Source organism: Egretta garzetta, unplaced genomic scaffold (assembly GCF_000687185.1).
Source record: "Egretta garzetta isolate BGI_Z169 unplaced genomic scaffold, ASM68718v1 scaffold397, whole genome shotgun sequence".
Lineage (NCBI taxonomy): Eukaryota > Metazoa > Chordata > Aves > Pelecaniformes > Ardeidae > Egretta > Egretta garzetta.
This window is the reverse complement of record NW_009260493.1, coordinates 3,001,082-3,015,888: the sequence shown is the minus strand read 5'-3', so window position 1 is coordinate 3,015,888 and position 14,807 is coordinate 3,001,082. Positions and strand designations below refer to the sequence as shown.

General features: G+C 39.9%; 1 protein-coding gene across 1 annotated transcript in view; it reads right to left on the bottom strand.

Annotated features, from left to right (window-relative positions):
- SYNJ2 (synaptojanin 2) overlaps positions 1 to 4,175 on the bottom strand; it is a 56,068-nt gene extending 51,893 nt beyond the window's left edge. Inside the window, exon 1 of the mRNA XM_009644304.2 lies at positions 4,097 to 4,175. Coding sequence (XP_009642599.1) covers positions 4,097 to 4,139 — 43 coding nt within the window. The 5' untranslated portion in view covers positions 4,140 to 4,175. The remainder of the gene's footprint in view (positions 1 to 4,096) is intronic.
- Positions 4,176 to 14,807: the final 10,632 nt, after the last annotated feature.

Genomic DNA, 14,807 nt, shown 5'->3' with positions numbered 1-14,807 from the left:
CCACTGCAGCCAGTCCACAGAAGCTCCCTGCTCTCAGGAGCTCCCTGCATATCTGGAGTAGGAGACAGGCCAAACTCCAGTCTTATTTCTTGAAACAGGAGCCCATCAAAAAAAGTAATTCATGGAAGTACACTGGGTGGAAAATTTATGGTAATTTTCCCTTGATTTCATGTGCACTACAGTAGCAGAAAGCATGTTATATTCAGCTGACAGCTGCAAAGTGCATGATGAATGAGGCCAGCACTAAGGCCAATAAAAAGCAACCCAAAAAAATGGAAAACTTTTTCCTGTGAAGTAATCAAGGCTCCAGGTCTGGCTCTTACACTTCACTTTGTACTAAAAATCACATCAGCTGCAAGCTATTTACCAGGCCCCCCACCTTGGAACACAACCTTTTTTTTAAAAAAAAATAAAAACTTTTACAAGTAGTTTAATGTACAATCCTGCTTTATATTAGCCTTTCTAAACTTTACACATAGATGAAAGTGATTTAGGAACACAAGAACTGCAATTGACGATCACACCTGTGGAAATGTTCCTCATTTCCTTAGGATGCCAGCTGGAATGTTTTAAAGAAAACTCTGAAATAATTTTAGAGCAAGAAGTGAAGTGTTCCTTACTGGTCATGCTTTCTACAGCAACAAATCTATGAAAAAGCAAGACCCACCTACAGTACTAAAGGGAAAAAAAAAAACCTTTCAAAGCTTATGGACCAAATTCTGGTCTCAGATAGATGGGTATAAATGTTCAGGCATTGTGACCAAGATCACTATTTTGCCCCACTACAGCTATAAATCACCATAACTGTCTGTAAAGAACATTTTTGAAGAAATTAAGAAATGTTTTGCTCATAGTGATATGCACTGAATGCCCTTTTATTAGATTGCACAAGGGAGGCAAAGGATGGAAAATATTTGACATAGAAACAAGACAAAAGTAACTTGCATCCATTATTTCAAAAGCTCTTGTGAAACCAACTGCTTTAATCCAAGTTGAACAGGAAACAGTCCTGGTACGTCACAATAATAAGCTGCAGTTTCTGTATTTAACCTGTCTACATGACTCAAGGCAATTGCTTCCCCTGCAGTTTATGGGATGACTTCAGAGCTGCTTATTATGAGCTGCAGTAAAAAGGAGGCAATATTAAATTCTTATTTTGTCCTTCTTAACTGTCAATATTTCACTCAAGACTGCCTTTGAATTTGCTCCAGGTTTTGCTCCTTCTCCATTCCAACACAGTCATGCCATTGCCCTATGTTCCCTCAGCCTGTTCCATCTCCACTCCACACATACCTCCATTTCACTTTATAGTCCACTGAAAAGCAATTTGCAAGGTATTTTTGCCTCTCATCTGCCTTCAAAATTAGCAACAGAACACAGCAGAGGAGTAGATTCTAAGCATCTAGCTGAAAATCTCTAAGAAATCTATAGCACAATTATGAAAACAACCAAGATTTTCCAAACTACAGTTTTAGTCTCAAAGATACTCTTTCTCCCTCTTCTAAATAAAATTACAGATTAGGAAGCGTTCAAAAGGAATAGAAAATAGGCATTTAGTTGTCTTTTTTGCCTTTGAAACTTCTTCCTTTCAACTACACATTGTGTATGTGCAAGAACAAGAGTATATACACAATCAAACTAATTCAGAATGCCTCCCTAAACACAGCAGCTGTATTAAACTAAACAACTTATGTAACAATGGTGTCAAAATACTACCTTATATATGTACCCCCTCCTGATATCACAGTGGCTAAACCAAACACTGCAAAGCCAGCTCTTTTAACACTTTGCTTAGGATGCATTTGCTAGATCTTTGGCAGCAAAATCTTGGCTGAGATACAACTCAGAAACACTGTACAATTCATACTGCTGCCATCCATCTCACAAAAGAAAGCAGAAGAACTTTGTGAGTCATGTTAACAGACATAAGTACACAGAAGTGAATGTTATTACTGGTGGGAAACATTAACTCTGTGAGTCAGTTTCACATATTTCATCTACTTTCTTGTGAAAAGCACGATCTACTTTGGCAGGCATACAATGTGATTTATTTGGATTCCTAAGTAGCGGTATTTACAGATTAATTTAAAGTGCTCAGAGACATCTTTCATGTCTTGAAATAAAGTGTTCCCTTCTGCTCTACAAATATACTCTTTTAATATCTCACTTTCACAAATATTTTTAGTTAATTTAGTACTTATGGTCTTCAGGTTTCCAGCAGTAAGAAAAAAAATACTGATACTCCAGAACAAAGTCTATGTGGTCATTGATGCTCAGTGAAGAGCTGACCCATTATGCCCTTGTTTGCAGCTGCTAGAATACATTATATTAAAACCGAAAAAAGTTACATTGCATTCCTTTCTAGTGTAAATCTTTTATGTAAGCAATAGCTAAAGCGATGGAACTTACTTATATGTAAGATGGAAGATCTAACTAGGATTGTGAAAAAAAAATGGGCTAAGTCTTGAATGGTGAGATGGCATGCAATCATCTTCGCTTTTTTGAACATGTTCATCAGCAGAAAATGTTTGCTTACCTTTGCTTACCATTACAGCATGACCCTCCTGACTTTTCACTCAATAACAAGTTTGCCTCCAGTAGTTAATTTTTTTATCCAAGCACCAATAAAATTTTTAACAATCCTTTCTAAAAGAAGTAAGTCCTCTAACAGGAGGACTTGTAATTTAATGCTAGAACGAGACAGAGGTGCAGTGGCAAAGCTCAGAGAGGAAAAACCTCACAATTTAAGCACAATGAAGTTAAGCAGGTGTTGTTCAACAACAAGTAAGGACGTGGGAAACACAGAAATAAAAGGAGAAAAGAGAAAAAATAAGGCTGAGAATATTTCATACCCCATTTGAAATAATTCACCTTTTAATATGAAGACTGAAATAGTATAGAACTAGTTCTCATCACATACAAGAAACTATCCTCATCTCTAACTTGAAGTGCATGAATTCAACAGCTACATTCCTTTACTATCACAACAGGATTCATTAGACTCCTATGAAGAAAAACAGATCCAAGTGCCAAGAAAAACTAATCACAAGCCCTCCACTTTTAATTACATTAACAAATTGATACTAATCTCCATAGAAATGCCTAATTAACTCCACAAGAAACAAAACAAACAAAAAGCCCACATTCATTTAAAAAGATTAGATGGGCCTACAGTTTTAAATTATGACACAGAAATCTCTCAGATTGCAGTTACCTCTTGAGATCAATCTCAAGTCATAAAATGGCAAGTGGGCTACAAAAAGATACTTTTATATCTAGTGGTCTAAATACGCCAGTGCTCACACCACCACTGCCTTTGGCAGATTCCTTGACCAAGCATCGAGGTATATGCAAAACAGTCTTGTTATTCCTCCAAGTCAAAATTAAGGCTTACTGTAAGTAGACCATAGGAACAAGGCATATAGTGCTTTTTGGTTTAATGCATCTTTTTCATCAGCGACTTTGAAGTCTGCTGTGTAAGGTACTATTACCTTCAAATCAATTACTGCAGTTCTTTTTCTAAAACATGCTATTTCCATCAACATTCCTGTAGGCAGTGTAATAGCAAGTCCATTGCTAAATCAAGATTCCCAAACTGTAAAGAAATTTACAGCAATGACAATGAATATTCCTTACTATACTAGTTGAAGTTAAAGGCCTGCTTCTGCAAATCCTTCTCCATGTGAATTACCCAATTAAAGGCAATTGGGCATTATAGCAAGGACTAGAGTATCTGTAGTACTGCAGTCTCAGGTGACCATGATTAATTACTGTTTAAACATGATCCTTCAAACAAAAAAAAAGCAAGAGATCAGTTTGCCTTAGACAAATGTGGTAGGAAAAAAGAAAAAGACAATTATATTCAGGCAGCTAAGATTGTTAGACAAAACAAAAGTTAGGAACAATCCAAAATTCTTAGACTATTGCTTAGCAGTATGCTTTTGGCACAGCACAGAAAAGAAATAGATCTTTCCCAGACTGAACATAACAAGGAGCAATTAGCTTTCACAAGTTAAGGAATCAGACAACTTTAGCCACTTGTTGTTTGGCATTGTTTGGATATTTTATAATTTCAGTCATACAGATGGTCCCTTACCACATTTAAGCTGAAGCTCTCCTAAGCAGCCATAAGCATCCATGAGTTTTTCATATTGTCCTTTAATTGCATCCTTTTCTTCTGGAGCTGAAAAACATAAAAGGCAGCAAACCTTAGTTTTCCAGTCTTTATCAAAGTTTCAGATTGCTACAGCCTACACCAATGCTTCCCAGATGATTTCACTCAGTAAACAAAACTACAGAGCAAAGGTAGGGTTAAAATGCTGTAAGAACACAGTGATGAAAAAGTGATGGGACAAAAATGCATAGCCTTTCCACACACCACCCTAGAAGGAAGACTGGGCACTAGCTACCCTTCCAAACAATGCAATCGTTTAAGTAATGTTCTTATTCTGTGGTACAGATGCCACATCGGTTTCAGAAAAAGTAAAGAAATATGTGGGCACATGTAAACTTTACACCATTCTAAAATAAGAACAAAAATAATAATTTGTCTGGCCATAAGCTAAAATATGTTATAACTTTTCTTAACGTGCAGAAAGAGATGATTTCTGTTTCCAGATTCTCACAGTCTAATTTCAGACAGAATCAGAATTTTTTTATGCAAGATAACATAGTTTGATGTAGATACATCAGATGTTGATTTCAAGAGGAATTAGACTGTTTAAAGCATTAACAATAATATATTAAACAAAATTAAAGGGTCAGATGCTGATGTTTGATTTGTGTATTTCTGCAACAACCGACTGCAACGCACAAACTGAACAGTTAGATACTAAGCCAGAATATGGCTCAAACTTGTCACTGGCTACTTTAAAGCAAAACCAAAGCACTTCCTGAATGAGTAAGTCTGAATTTTGTATATATTTCCTAATGAGGCGCAAGGTTAGCCTCATGAATGAGGAAAACAGGCTGTGACCCTCAAATACCCGTTTACTTCTCAAACCACAGATAAACAGCAACATGGTACTTTCGGAGGTTAGCTAATACTTTAGAATCTTATGCTCTTAATAGCAGTTAAAAAAATCCAAAACCTCTGGGCGTAAAAAGGACAAACCAAACTGCCTGCAATGGATGACAGAACAGAAAAGAAAGAAACAGACTTCTCTTTATAAGCCTCAAGAGGCAAATAGCTCAGTGAGAAGCATGGAAAACAAATAAATATCTTGTATATTGCTGACATTTTGATGTGAAAGGAAGGACATTTCCAGTCACACAATTCCTGCAGAGTGCTTAGTAGGGGCAAGCCCCAAAGGAAATTGAAACATATTTGTCTCAATTTTTGCATCCGTGACAAATAGAGAAGACTTGTTAATTTTTTCCTAACTTTATTTTTGACATCAGACCTTCACAAGTTATATATTTTGCTTTCTTACAAACACTGAGTTAATTATAGAAACTAGTAAAACATTGATACCACACGCACCAGTGAAACAAAACATAAGCAACAGAAAGAAGACAAAGGGATTTTTATTGGGTAAGGTAAACCTCTGGACAGCAACAATTTAAATATGAAGTATCAGCACCTCTTAAGAGCTGAGACTCTGAAGCTCATTTCTCTGGCACTTCAAAAAAACCTGCAGCAAAAACAGTTTAGGTAAACTATAACAGTGTTTCATTTTTTAAAAAAAGATTCCCCTCAGGCCTTCTTCATGTATTTAAAAAAAAAGTTTTAAAAGTGATGCTTTGCTTTCCATGGCACCTTCACCAGAAAGAATACAGCAACAATATACTGACTTTTTTCTTAAATTTGTTCGCTGCCTTAAAAGCTTATCTTTGATCCCTTTAAAAGGAAAAACCATAAACAAAATTCTTGCTTCAAATATTCCGCCACTATAGAAGAAATAGAGAACAGCAGAAATAGCAAGAGATTCAGATCACAGACTGATGCAGGAGCTCACGAACTTGCAGGCTAGGCACAACCTGAAAACATTTAAGACATCTTGAAATTACACTAATACTCTTCAAAATAGAATTACAGGTTGGAAAGAGCCTGGTTAAGAACGTGATCCAAAAGGATGGAATTTATTTCAGCATGTAAATAAGCAACACACAACTCATGCAGCTAACAGCAAGAAGCACCTGACACTGGCACGTACAGAAGCCACCAAAGTTTGCCAGGTCAAGCCAGCGGCATCACATGCACATCAACTCCTGGCACAGGACTTTTCCAAATGCACAGACAAATAGCTGCTTTTTGCCAGTAATGGTACAGAAATACCCCATCATTCTGGGCAGGCTATTTGACAGAACATTTGCCCACACAGTAGCATCAGTCAGGGCATCAGTACCAGCAGCGCTGCCTGGAAGGGAGAAGCAGGCTCCAAATACAAAGATCCAGGAGGACATTGGGCTGCACTGCTACTCTTCTTGGCTGGCTAACAACTTGTCAATGACTTCTACCACATGGCAGATTCTGTTATTTATTCTAGGATTCATTTTGTTCCCTGAAGAAATTTAGACTTGGAAACCAAAAAAGCAACAAAGTGATCTTTCCTTGACATTTTCATGCACTCTAAAGGTACAGCATGCTCTAAGACCTCACCTGTGGACAGTCCAAGAGGGAAGGAACATGCCAAACAGACACAGCTACACCTGTGGGTCACGCAAATGGACAGGCAAGAATATTTTAGTGCATAGAGACCAAATTTGTGTAGCAAAAAAAAAAAAAAAAAAAAATTTCCTTTGTTATAGACACCAATGGAATTTGAAGTCTACTGTCCCCTTATACTCCTCCGTGTTGCACAAGCTCATGAGACGCACCGCGACCGGCGTCACTGTGCATGGGCCGGGGCCAGGGCCTCTGGCAGCAGAGGTCAGGCAGCAGCTCCCGCACGCTGCAGCCCCTCCATAAGGGCCCTGGTCACCCTGGGGGGCTGACTCCTCTGTCCCTCACAGCCTCCAGCCACCACGGTGCTGTCTCGCCCCATGCCTTGCCAGTGAGCAAGCGAGGATACAGGTGTTGTCCCTCCAGCACTGGGAGGACCAAGCTGGATTCTGACACACGCCAGCCAATTTTTTTATTTTTTTGGAGGCGGTGAGGGAGAAGGAGGAGGAATCCCCAATAATCATTGTAAAAAGCAATACAGAGAAAGGGTGACTAAAGCGTGACTTTAAAAGGACGTTATTGCAGAGGGCTTGAGCCAAGATCCTATCTTATTATTAAACAGAAACAGTTATGAACCTTAAAAATGTCTTATTGAAATCTTAAATAACTGTCATCAAAACCTGGTCTGAAACATCTCCTAGAGTACTTGCAAATGGTGCTAGGACACAAGAGCCAGAACCAGAGAGTGACTAGACAGAGAACAAAACTCACTGATGTGGCTACTGCCTTTGCCAGATGAAGAAGAGAGTTAAAGGGGAAAATTACTAGGAAACTCTAAAGAATTGTTGACAAACAGGGAATATATAAACCATCTCTGGCAAGTTTCAACAATATTGAAAATACTGTTTCGGCAACAACATTTGACAGCTAAACATGTCCAAAGACATAGCACTTTTCTAATTAGCAACATGAAAACGATTCCTGTGTTTCTCTGTTAAATGTTCCAAAAGTCAGGGGCTTTATTCTGCAATGGCTTTCATAAAAGCTCTGAAATGCAGAGACAGTGAGAGTGGTCTGCTTGAAAACCTGGGACAAGGACTGGATGTTTAACTCTACTCTGCTCACATGTAAAATCCTTTTTGAAGCCAGACAGCTTGAGATACATAAATACATACATACATAGTTAATGCACAATACTGCTATAGAAGTTGATGAAACTCACAAAAAAGTTTTCTACTTGGAGAACAAGTCAAGTTTGCGAATACCTAGTGCATTTGTTTACTACTTAATAATAGCTGTAGGTACGAAGGAGTACACATAGTAATTACCAAGCTCCACTAAAGCTTTCCATTAATATTTTTAGTAATCTTTCCTTCCACTAAACATATAATTCAGTATCCACCCCTCTGCAATAATTATAACTGTGTTGCGTTCATAACAGCTTTACAGACCTGCACACTGTCTGCATTCCTCAAGCACTTTTCTTAATATCAATTACGTAAAAGCTCCTGATGTAGATTATATATAAGGTTGGCACGTTAGCTCAAAATTTTAACCCTTGCAAAACAAGAGGCACGCAATAATTCAGTGAAACTAAGCTACAATAAACTCAACTCAAAGTGATCTTTTCCCGTGCGTGAAATATTTCAGAGCCAAAGAAAAACACCATGAAAAGACACACAACTACATATACCACATGGACTATCCAAGTGCGATTTCCTGCTTGTAAAAGCTGCAAATTCAATTTAACGGCTGGCAGGAACTGGCCAGACATACGCAGTTTCCTTTATTCAACCCTTCCCTAGGGGCTGATCCCCCAGACTTCAGGAGGAACCAACAGGACTCTCAAACATATGGTGTCCAAAAAGGTCGGTGACCAGAGGGAGAGGGCAGAAAGGTACCATAGTTGCAAGTCCAACATTAAGGACAGACACAGTAATACCTACAACTTAAAGATAAAACTGAAGACAGAGCTCTCGAAGAAAAGAGTCTGGAACCAGGTTACAGATTCTGGCTCTCCCCTCCGATTATTAAGCCTGATTCTAGAAAAAGACACCCACTTAGCTGCAGGTACCGCTAGACATATGTATCCTGAAGCATTTCTAAGCAATTTTAGAGGCATAAGTTTGATGTGATGGGGTCTCAGCAGCTTGTTTCCTTTATTTGTGCCTTTTAGCATTTTGTGGGAAGAGGTGTGAATTTTCCCCAGAAAGAGCAAATCTATAATAAAAAAATTCATCCACAAAAAAAACCCCAAAAACACTTGGGGAAAAAAAAGTACATACACTACCATCAGCATCTTACCTAAAAATATGTCCAATTTTCATTATCCTTCACCCCTAAAATCTTCATCTTCACATATAATCCGAGGTACACAGGCATTATGCAAGTCATACTGTATTCTGAATACCATATAGGTCAAGCAGAGTTGCGAAGAGGTCTGTGGTCAGAGTTACAGTTAAGAGAGTCTGGATATTCAAAACGTTAAGCAATACGCTTAGCAAATTTCTAGAAAGTCCTATTTCTGGTTGAAAACACAACAAACAAATCAAGAAAGTGGCATTTTGGAAAGATCAGTTCACTGGCTTCCAGTGTTAGATTGAAAACATTCTGTTTCTAGTGAGGGGTTATGTTTTCATAGCTGCATGCATATATATGAATATTTTCATTCACAACCAAAGAAGAATGGACTCGTAAAACCACCAGGTTTCTACTGGCGAGTGCTGTGGTCTGCAGGCAGTCAAGATAAAAGCTAAGTCATTTCTCTGGAGCTTGACCATTATCTTTATGTGGTTCCTAACATGTATTACACATATTAACATAGAGACTTGCAGTCAGTAGAGACATAAACCACCAAGCAGAATTTCTATGTCACAACCACTAGCAGTTTCCTAGCATAGATAACGAATCTTGTAATCTACACTCTACATTTATACCAATACACCTTCCCTCTTCTGTGCACTCAATTTCCATTTTGACAACAGCAAAGGAACTGTAACACACACTTGTTTCTATAACCTTACAGCAGTGAATTTCAGCCTGAGAAATGATAGTTTGCAAGCCACCCACTGCCAGAGTAAGCAAGAAAAGCAAGGCTTCTGCTGCATAGATTGCTTCTGCTACAAGTTTTCTAGGGATTCACAAATGGAAAGAGTCTGTGAATCCAAACTCCATGAAGCTACAGAAAACGTCATAAAAATTTGTAATTGTATTATCTGATATTTTAAATTTAAACAAGAAGTTTTAGGAACACAGATAGAATAGGGAGATTAGTTATATAAATATCCTGGCATAAGAGTAAAAATGAGTCATGCTTCAGGGCTCATTGTTTTGGAGAGTGTATAGTGCTTAGAAGTACATTCACAATACATCTACACAAGTATTGGTCTTTGATTTCCGTATCCCACTCAATGGCATATTTATCTACCTAAATACAAAACTGAAGCTTATTGTAAACAGTGAATGTACTTACAGCACAGAAACTGCATTCTATGCAAAAAAAAAAAAAAAAGATACATAGGTAAATAATTGCCCCTTCCTGGTTTTGCATCCCTCACGCTGCAAGGCTGTACCCTGATTTCACTCAGCCGCATCAGGGAGCCACACACACACCTGCACAGAGCTGCTCTGCAGAGCTTACACACCCCTTAACTCTATGTAAGTTTGCCTCTAGTAAAGGCTTACTTCCCGGATCTGTGGGTGAAAGTCTGGAGGAACAACTTCAGCCATACTTGCAAAAACAAGCACTGTATCAGCTTTGAATTTCAGTATTTTCAAAAGACCGTGGTCATTTAGGATCCACTGTAACAGGTGTTGTAATGTCCTTTATTAAAAGCAACTGCAGAATCAAAGTGCTTACAAGAAGAAATTAATTCTGTGTACCCTTTGGCTCTGCCCTTGCAAAAACACATTTTCATGTTGAATTTCAACAGCAGAACACTCCTGTTGACATCATTTTACTAAGATTACCTGCTATAATAAAGTCAAATAACTGTTTTCAGTACTATAGCCTTCATTTAGTTCAGTGACTGCCTTGATGGCAGTTCAGAACTGCCTTGTGCAGTTTGCTTCATCTATAAAGCATTAAAACTGTAATGTGTTAAAAGTAGGAACAGCAGTTGTATCTATAGTCCCTCTTGTATAAGCAAAACTTCTAAATCAATGACGACTTTTCTTCATCCTTCACAACTTAAGCTTATTCCAAAGTATCTAATTATTGATATTCTAGTTCAGAGAATTCCTGGAAGAACTGTTTCAGGCTGTCACCCATCCTTCTGGAGATGACTGAAGCTTCAGGGTTGCCAGTGGCAAAAAAAGCCTCTTGCAAAATGTGCTGTTAAATTCAAACCAGTGAGTTTTACCCTCCACCCTACAGTGACATCATGAGAAGAAAAAAAGTCTTCAAAAATACCGTTTAATTTACGACAGAACAGAAAATTGTTGTTTATATTACATTGCTGTAAGATGAAGAGGCTTTGGGTTATGTTGCCTGCTGTGATTTCTGATTCCTTGGTTTTTCCAAAAGGTTCGCTTGGGTTTCCATTACAGCCCGAGTGTGCTCATTTTATAAATTGCCGAGATCTCAGACAATTAGAGATCTCAATAATACTTTCCCACTACTGATACCAAATGTGCAAATATTTTTCAACTTAAAAGTATTAAATATCTATATGCAATAAGGAAATTCTGAAATATAACCAATTCATAACTAAAATTGTCATCATGATCTTCATAACGTACTGAGAGAGGAAAAAGTATAAAGTCAGCCATTCACAAGACAGTATCAAATCTTTGGTTTACATATTTGAAAGGGTTTATTTTAATTATGAGTTTGCCAGAGGCTTATGGCCTTATATAGGCAGTGTCTATACACAAGTGTGGGGTTTTAGGTTTCTTTTTTGTAATGCCACTTCTTCTAGGATGAGTCTCACTCCCTTCATAGAATCATAGAATGTTTTGAGTTGGAAGGGACCCCTAGAGGTCATCTAGTCCAACCCCCTGCAGGAGCAGGGACAGATCAGGTTGCTCAGAGCCCCGTCCTACCTGGCCTTGAATGTTCCCAGGGATGGGGCCTCCACCACCTCTCTGGGCAACCTGTTCCAGTGTTTCACCACCCTCATTGTAAAGAACTTCTTCCTTATATCTAGTCTAAACCTACCCTGCTTCAGTTTAAAACCATTACCCCTTGTCTTGTCACTGCTGGCCCTACTAAAAAGATTTTCCCCATCTTTCCTATGGGCCCCCTTTAGGTACTGAAAGGCTGTAATCAGGTCTCCCCGCAGCCTTCTCTTCTCCAGGCTGAACAAGCCCAACTCCCTCAGCCTGTCCTCACAGGAGAGGTGCTCCAGCCCCCAGATCATTTTTGTGGCCCTCCTCTGGACCTGCTCCAACATTTCCATGTCCTTCTTGTGTTGAGGGCTCCAGAGCTGGACGCAGTACTCCAGGTGAGGCCTCACCAGAGCAGAGTAGAGGGGCAGAATCACCTCCCTCGACCTGCTGGCCATGCTTCTTTTGATGCAGCCCAGAGTACGGTTGGCCTTCTGGGCTGTCACCTGAACTAGGTTAAATTCAACATTTAAGTTTCTTCTAGCACAGAAGTATTATAGAAGCAATGAACTTTCAAAAATAATGCAGATGTGATGCCTGTTCAAGGGCAAAAGGTAATTATGGAAAAAGATTAATGAACAATGACTAAACTTTGCTCTCAGGCCTTCGTTGTTCATCCATGATTATTCTTCTCTACAGTTCTACTGACACAAGGCTGCTATTGCAAAACTGGATAAACTGTTGTACAACTTAAGTGCTCCAGGTATACGCATCTGCTTTTATTTAGTGTAGAAGTTTGCATAAGGCACAGTTGCATAATTCCTCCTCACCACAGGCACGCAATTTTTAAAAAACTTTGAGAAATGGAAAATTAGACAGAGAAGCCAAAATTAACGCAATCCTGGGGCTAATATATCTGAAACCACACATAAGATAAGCATTAACCTTCCACTGAAGTGTTCTGTGGTTAGTAACAACCTAAAGGCCAGTCAAACAAAACAGAATTACTGTTTCTGCTACAACCCTGGCTGCAGAGCTTCCTCTTCACAGCTCTTCTAGACTTACCATCACAGTGCCTACTGCTGGTTTTCCCTCCTTTTCTGGTCCTTCACTGCATAAACAGAAGACACGAACTAAACAGGCTCAACTGGATAAACTAGCTTTTCCTACAGTACAGGAACCAATCCAGGCAGGAAAAGAGAAACCAAATTAAATAAAATTACAAAGTTATTAACATGGAGTGGGCTGGATGCCAACGCATGCATGATTACATGCAGTGGTCTCTAGGGCTGACATTGGACTGTCAAAAGGCGTGGCAAACAGGCTTTTACACTAGCCACTATACAGATCACTACTTCAAAATTCTTCTAACACATTTTAAAAGAGACTATATAAATTCTTTAATAATTTTTAGCTATACCAATTAAAATGGGGGATAGCAACACTGGGGGAGAAAAATCTGTTGTAAATTGATGATTCCCTTAATTAGTGAGATTGCAAATAATCCTTCTAACCACTGGTCATACAAATAGCTTGGGGTCGGCTAGATGAATACCAGTCTCTCCATCTTATTCATGCACATTGGCTTTAGGTAGTGGAGCTGCTTTAGATTTGTATCAGAACAATGAAATACAGACCAGACTCCACTGACAATGAGTGGAGAGGTTTAATGTCGACAAGTTTTTGAATCAGGGAAAGCGAGTAAAATGCTGCTCAGTAGTATCAGGCTTTTCACCTTTGTCAGTTTCTTGAAAACTGACAAAAAAAACCCTAGAAAAATGTAACAAATTAATGTCCACTATTACCAATGAACAAGAAACTGAACACCCAAAGTATCACACAACATAAAATTCCAATAAAATTTAAACAAACAAACAAACAAACCCCACAAAAACACCAACCAGTGTGGCAATAATGTATCTTTATCATGACAGGTGAAAATTTTTCCACTATCAGAACTGTTCTTGTGAAAATCAGCTGCTACCCGAAGACCTTTTTGGCCACCTTCATTCATAAAATCCCCAATACCTGAAAATTGAGCATTTTAGTCTGGATGTCTTCCCAATGTGTATCATGGAAGATTCAGCTCAGTGGGCCCAGATCCTGATTTGACATTGTGACTGACTTTGTATAAACCACAAAGCACATACAGTTCTTACTACAAAGAGTTCACAGTTTTTAAGTCTTCCCCTTTTCGAGTTGCTTGAATACAGACTCCTACAACGCTGCGGACAGCGGCAGGATTGCAGGAACAGGTTAAGTATAACACACTAAGCAATTTAAGAGCATAGCACAAGCACAACGTGTTCCCCTGCATTACTTTTTGCACGTTACATTCTTAGTCACCTCATTTTTCTGTGTCTGCCTCCGCATTCGCATCGCATTAACTCATGGGTGGCAAGTATCAAAACACAAGACGAGACAACGCTGAGCACGTTTACAACTTCCACTGCCCCAGGTGAGACTCAGCTCCTCCAGTAAGAGCCAGACACTCAAGTAACCATACACAGTACAAACCACAAGGGCAGGTATGGCACCACAGCAAGAAGCTGGGTTTTCTTTACGGGGCATAAATCTCAAGTCAGTCACCAAAACCAAACTCTGCCTGTGAAATGGATGCCTACGCTGGTGGTTGGCACCCGCTGTAGCTGAACAGAAATTTCTTCACTAGGCCCTGGGGCCCCATCTCTTTAACTGGAGCCTCCCCTGCAGTCGGTAGGGCTCATGCAAGGCTGCAGAACACAAGGCTTGCAAAGGAAAGCTGAGACCCCACAGCCAGCGGGCAGGCAGGTGGCCTCTCCCGCTTCTTCCGTCCCGGCTGCTGGTGAGGAGCCTGAAGGCAGCCGGAGCAGGAGAACAGACGGTCAGACATGGACCGGGCCCGGAGCCGCGCAGGGAGGAGATGCTGGCCAACCCTCCATGCGTGGCAGGGCACCGGAGGTCACCCCAAACCGGCCGCAAGTGGGCAGGCCTGAAGGGCCATGCTGGAGGCCGAGGTTTAAAGTGAGGCAAGCGAGCTCCCCGAGGCCAGCGTCCCACTGGGCCCAGGTCTGCGCTCCCCCCTTCCTCTCTCCACGCCATAGGGGGAAATGCCCCAACCCTCCCGGGCACGGGCCACTGCCTCCGCACCCCGGCACCCCTCCGCTGGCTCCGCACA